A 6,520-nucleotide genomic window follows, 5' to 3' on the forward strand; every position below is an offset into this window, starting at 1 on the left:
CGGAGCTATCATACAACCCCTAAGGTCCCTATAAAAGAATCACCCTTTTGTCTAACCTATGGGACGAAAGCAATACTCCCAACCGAGATGTGCTTTTGATCGAATGAACCCAATACTTCTTCGAAGAGGGTTTGGAGGTGGGGCTCCAAGCAAGCTTGGACCTAATTTATGAGGTTAGATCTCGAGCACACTTCTAAAACTTAGCTTACAAAAGATTAATCACCAAAACCTTCAATGCAAAGGTTTTCCCTTAGCAGGTCATTAGAAAGATTAAGGCCAACAACTCAATTCATACCAAGAGCAAGCTAGTGCCAACCTAAGAAGGGCCATATCATATTTTTACGGAAGTCTAACCAGGAACCTACCGACTCCAAACTCTCGTCGGATCAAACATCCATAGGACTTGACATATTTCCCACCTCAAAAAAAAATTATCATAACTCTATAATTTTTTGTTGCAATAGTGAAGATTTGTTATGACATTACACATTCGAAAATTTTTTTTAATACAAGTAATTACATTATACCTGAGAGCCCTTATATGCAAAATGGGATTCTCGGCGGCTACAAAAAGGAAAAGAAAAGTAAGTAAGAACATAAAATCAAAAAGCTTAACCCCCTTTTCTAAAATCTCAACATCTTCTTCCTCGGTTGTTGGATCAATGTGTGAGGCATCACGTGGTGACTCAAACACTTCATTCCTCGGAGACGGAATGGGTAGATCCTCGATGGCCTCGACATCCATGGTGTCAAGCATTGGCTCTATGAGACCCAATAAGGCTACCTCAGTGAGCCCCCCTCCTTCGGCTTCTCTCTCAACGTAAACCATGATTTCACTTTGGTTGTCAATACTATTGGAGCCGACCATGGTAATCTTATTGTTGGCAAAGTGCTTCTCACTAGGTTCCTCGGGGAGCTCGACATTAGGGTGGTCATGCTTGACTCTGGATTTGGCTAGATTATAGCTGAAGATGAAGGAGCTTTGATGGCTAGATCATAACCGAAGGTGAAGGAGTTTTGTCCCAACCTTGCTAATCCCTTCATGAAACTTTCAAAAGCCTTATACTTCTCCACCCCACATGACTCGACATCCTCTTCTCAAGAGCCAACTTCTTGCAACTACTGAACTATGGCTTTGTTTATGTGGTGGAGATTGCCAACTTTCGTTTTTAAAGTGTAGTTCTTCCACCCGAGATGCTCCAGCTCTGCCTTCATCATTGTCTTTGCCACCTCCTCTCATTTCCACGAGAAGGTAGTCTCAACCTTGAGCTCATGCTCCACCTTGCTGAGCTTGGTTCGAATTTGGGCTGACTCTTCCTTCGTCAACAATTGTTCCATGACAACATTGTCCCGCTCCTTCTTGAGGGCTGCCACCTCTTGAAGAAGTCTGCCCATGGCAGTCATTGAGTCTCAAGCTCGATCCAAGATATACATTATGAGCAATTAATGTTGCATCCATCGACCACAAGTCAGAACAAATGATAAAGGATGAGGTGGTTTGAGGAATGCATATATCTACCATGACAAGATCTTTGTGGCCGTCAGCGAGGAGGTCCATGGTGAGTCTCAAATAGAGACTCTTGCTAGGACTAGGTGCAAATGGGACTGATTCTAAGAGGTGGCCTTTCTTAAAACCTCCCATGGCCGACTAACATCAATCACATGCTAGTCAAGTGCACATATCCGCCCATCGTCGTTTAGTGACCAGCCCACCACCAACACAAAATGATATGGAGATTGCCAAATTGGTAGGAAATCCAAAATTGTTATAGTCAATGGGCCACCATGGGTTGTCGGGGCTATCTCTCCTAACTCTCTAAGAGACATCTAGGAGGATGGGACAAACTACTACTCTCAAAGGGGCTCTTCTCACTGAGCCTCACGTTGGCTCCCCGAATAAGGGGAATTCAATATCTGAGAAGCTCCCTCAACTTAGCGTGCCTTGTCTTCATCCCTCCTTTAGCTCGGCGATAATGATGATAGTGGTGGCAAGCACTTCTACTTTGCTTGAGAGCCTAATATCCCCTTGCCCTTATTCACTGGTCGATAATGCTTCTTGTCAACCTCTTTTTTTCTATGCACTTATAAAGTTTTGCCTCGGTGGATGACTTGCAAGATGCATGCTCCTTAGCATCGGGTGACGATTCTAGGAATTCTATCTTGAATATCCATATCAATAAAAGAAAGGAGAGGGTTAGATAGCCTGACCAACAACTCAAAAGCTGCACCCCCAACTACATACCCTAAGGAGCCACACTTAATCATGCATCAATGAGCCATTATTCACTCATATGGAAGATGGCGATGGACTTAGGCATGGCTAGAGATAGTTAGCAAAATAGTCTCTCTTTCGACTCATGCATCCTCGGGGCAACATTGAAAATTTTATGGGTAGACTAATTCAATTGATTAGCCACTTATTCCTTTAAAGAAATAAAAAAGTATCTCTTCTTCTAACCCTTGCACAAGGTAGAATCTCTAACAACTTTACAATCAAGTTGAGCTAAGAGAAAGAAAGCCAACCCCTTTAAACATGGACTACAGTAGGCTAATAGGAGGGTCAATGTCAGGGTGATGCATATCCTTGTGTATTCACTAACAAATATTGCAAGAAAGCACCAAGCTCGTGCAAAGCATGTGATGTGATGCATAGGGTTGATCACCTAACTAAGTAGGCACTAACTTGAACTCAGCCATAATGTGGTAGAGGCCCTCAAAGAATCTCTAAGTCAGAGGCTGACACCATCGAGTTTGAATCGTTGGACTCCAAGATCGAGGGTGCAACCAAAGCACATGATGTATTCACCCCCCGAATGGGCAACCTATATTGGTGTGGTCGACTCAGCTTCATTTAAGGATAAATTTTCTATCACCAATATCAAGGGTAGTGATAGAATCGGTAACCTATCTGAGTCCAAGTTGCTAAAATAGGAGAAGGATGATATCTTAGACCTTAAATCTATTGGAGGAGAACGTTTGAGTCGATTGTTAAGGAGTGTTTGAGTTGAAGGTAGAAGTGAAGAGTAATAGTTGCCAAAGGCCATTATTTATTAGATCCAAGGGTAACAATTCCACTACCTGTCTACTTGTTTGTCTCTCAAAGTGCAATAATGGTAGTAGGGTGTGTGGTGTCATTGCAAGTACCCTAGGACACGTGGTGTGATCCGCTCAGTATAGTGGTCATTTGGATCATTATGAAGATTGCATTGAATCTACCACAATCTTCATCAGGGGCACAAGGAATGTGATAAACATGCCATGTCGATTTGTCAACGGATGGGTATGACACATGCCCAACTGTCATATCATGTTGAATCAACTTAGACCCGAAACAATTGATTTTTGAAGCCATTTGTTCGATGAGTGATATGTGGAGATGATTGCCTAATCTCGAATTCATCACTAGGTGGTGATGGTTTTGACAAAATCTCATACCCTCCATTCTTGCACCAATTATGCAATAAATGGGCATAATGGCTCCAAGTGACTGTTATAAAAAGGAGCCCCCAAGTACATTCTAGGGACATTAGCTTTTTAATCTAACTTGTCTAATTAACTACTAACTTGACCTTTAGAGGGGTATTTGTCGAGAGTATTCTTCACATAATTTGCAAGATTCAATACTAATCCGACGAAGCAAAATTTTAAAAGATTGGCTCCTAGAAGAACCAAGTTGGATCTGACTCTTGAGTCGAACAACCATAATATGCTCTAACAACCAATGTAGAATTTGAAAGTTAAGCCATATATACTAGTATCCATTTAAAAGAGAATACAAATAATGAACAAGTACTATTGCTGAGGTAATTCAGATTATTTATTATCTTTTAGGATTTTGAATAATTCTTTGAATTTATATGAAATTTTAGATAGAAATTATTCTTAAAGCATATAAAATTATATTTATAATCCTCTAAAGTAGCAATTACAATTGATGGCCTTTTAATTTTTTCTTATATTACTACCAACACTTGTTGTATTTATGAAAATTTATGACATTAACTAACATATTTAAGATATTTTTGTAAATGACAATAAAATCACAACTTGCACATATAATTTTACAATTTGTTCTTACTATATATGATTGCATGTTAGGTTTCAACAAGATTCACACCTGTTCTTAATTCCTTTTAACATTGGAAATCTGGAGAAGTTTTACTTACAACTTTCCAAATTCTTTTACTGTTGTTTATATCACATGACATGTCGTGTTGCATGCCATCTAGCCCTAAAAAAATAGATAGAATAATTTATATCTTATATGGTCAATCTTAGTCATCAACTCATCGTGATAAAATTGATCCGATCTAACAATATCACATTCGGAGGTAGGGAAGGGTTTCACCTTGGAGATATGATCCAAGAGTCAAAGTAGAAGGGTTCTACTTGGAATAGTTAGACAACCTAGTCGAGGTGGAAATTCTCTGAGATTCGAAAAGGTTTGGTCATCTAGATCTCAGTTCAAATTTTCATGTAAACCTTGACCAGGGGTGCATCCAATAAGACTTTTAGAATTCAACATCAAAGAACTTACCTAGCGAAGTTTCCCTAGTGTTTTAATAAGAAATAAACTAGTTAGTTAGATGCTACTTAATTGATATGTCATCATTATCAAATTGATCGATTGACTATGTGTGTAGATCTTCTCTTTATTTTTTACAAGAAATTCTCTAGATCGTGAAAACCCATATCATCTCTACCTACCGAAATGACACTATTAGAGATATATATGAGTGGAAAGCAGCGAGCTTCTTGCACTATAGAAGCTGACGAAGGAAGGAAACGATTGTGAACTTGATATACAAATTATTCGGTGGCAAGACCTAAGACACAAATTTTCCATATGCAATGCATGAAAACAAAGTTTATAATGTATTACTTATTTTCTCTATTCTTGAGGACGTTGACTTTTGTCCCCTGCAAAGCTGAACTTATCTAAAAAGTCGACGTAGATGGTATCTCTCTCCATCAATGTAGTCTAAGACAGTTCGGCTTCTTCGATTCTTCCTAATCACATATTATACCAAAGAACAGCTTTGAACTAAGCACAATGTCATGGCCATTGATACACAGTTCATATCTCATCAAGGACAATAGGCGATATAGTAGAAGGAAGATATCGTCATCAGTAACTCTTTCTCTATTCATGTTTGCACTTACACTTCCTCTCGCACTGCGATCCACAGCATTGAACACCCCCGTAACACACGCTCGGCTATTCAAAAGGTGACAAGAATACTAGTTTGGCATTGGCCTAATGTATCCCAAACGGAATCAAGAATTCGGTATAATTCCAGCACAAATTCCCTGTCGTCCCGTGCACCAGAGGATGCTGACATTGGTCTTTGACTTGGAAACACCCGATGTATCGAATGTTCCACGCATTTAGGTCAACATTATTAGGAATTCACTTGTGCATGGGCCACAAATAGTCAACAACTAGCCAACTTGGCTTCTTGACGCCAAACTGATGCATCCAGCGTCGACTTTTCTCTCGGCCTACGTGGCCGAGTGAGCGGCGGCGAGCACGCTCATTATTTGGAATCTTCACGGCCGTGTGCTAATCGTGGTTTAATACTGTGAATCAAATCAACTGGACAGGCATTTGAACAATATGAGGAAAATGATTGTTTAGTGACTCGATTAATTGGTGTTTGGAAATATATAATGAAATATATAGCCATGAATAATGTACACAATTGATCAACCTTTCAACTCGTTGATCTCTCACCACGTCCGTTTATAAATACCCATCATGCATCCCGTCTCCCTCCCATAACCATATCGTCGTCTACACTCAAACCTCAACCAGCCTTCTCCCTTAAACCTCTTCTGTTGCACCACGTAAGAATGACAATGAGGTTCTTCTTCGTCGTGGCATGCGCCATGGCCTTGACCACATCTCTTGCCCTCCCCGTTTCCTCTGCGGAATCGGACGATCGCTCGACAGCAGCAGCAGCACCGTCTTCATTGTCCCGGGGGATCTACTCCTCGCTTAGGCATCACAAACCGAGAGGCTCGATGACCTGCGACAAGTTCCCTAGAGTTTGTCGCGCCGGCCACCACTGCTGCAGGAAACAATGCGTGGACGTGATGACCGACAACCAGAACTGCGGGCAGTGCGGGAAAAAGTGCAGTTTCGGCCAAGTGTGCTGCGGCGGCAGCTGCGTCAACGTGATGTATGACCCCAACAACTGCGGTGGCTGCAACAAGAGGTGCACGAAGGGTTGCTTCTGCCAGTTCGGGATGTGTAGCTATGCTTAGAGCATGATTCATTCATCACTGTGACACCTATACACTTGCATTTCTACTTTCTTGTCGTGCTGTATTCTATTCTATTCAGTTGGTCTGTTGCATTTGTTGCATTCAGAATTATAAGCGAAGGAAATAAATACGAATAACGTGATGATGTAATGATTAAGCTTGACATGATGATGTTGGAATTGAACTTATTCATCCTTCCAATTAACCATGAAGAAGTTTGAAGCACATCAAGGAATTATTATAATGAAGTTCT

General features: G+C 40.7%; 1 protein-coding gene across 1 annotated transcript; it reads left to right on the forward strand.

The window, feature by feature from the left end:
• Window positions 1-5,889: 5,889 nt before the first annotated feature.
• Window positions 5,890-6,267, forward strand: LOC135611590 (stigma-specific STIG1-like protein 2). The gene has a single exon (XM_065107228.1). It carries the CDS (start codon window positions 5,890-5,892, stop codon window positions 6,265-6,267), a length of 378 nt encoding a protein of 125 aa, XP_064963300.1.
• Window positions 6,268-6,520: the final 253 nt, after the last annotated feature.

The sequence above is a fragment of the Musa acuminata genome, chromosome BXJ2-5 (assembly GCF_036884655.1).
Source record: "Musa acuminata AAA Group cultivar baxijiao chromosome BXJ2-5, Cavendish_Baxijiao_AAA, whole genome shotgun sequence".
In the NCBI taxonomy this organism is placed as follows: Eukaryota; Viridiplantae; Streptophyta; class Magnoliopsida; order Zingiberales; family Musaceae; genus Musa; species Musa acuminata.

Coding starts and splice junctions, on each gene's coding strand:
- LOC135611590 (XM_065107228.1), top strand. CDS start 5,890: ATGGCCTTGACCACATCTCTTGCCCTCCCCGTTTCCTCTGCGGAATCG.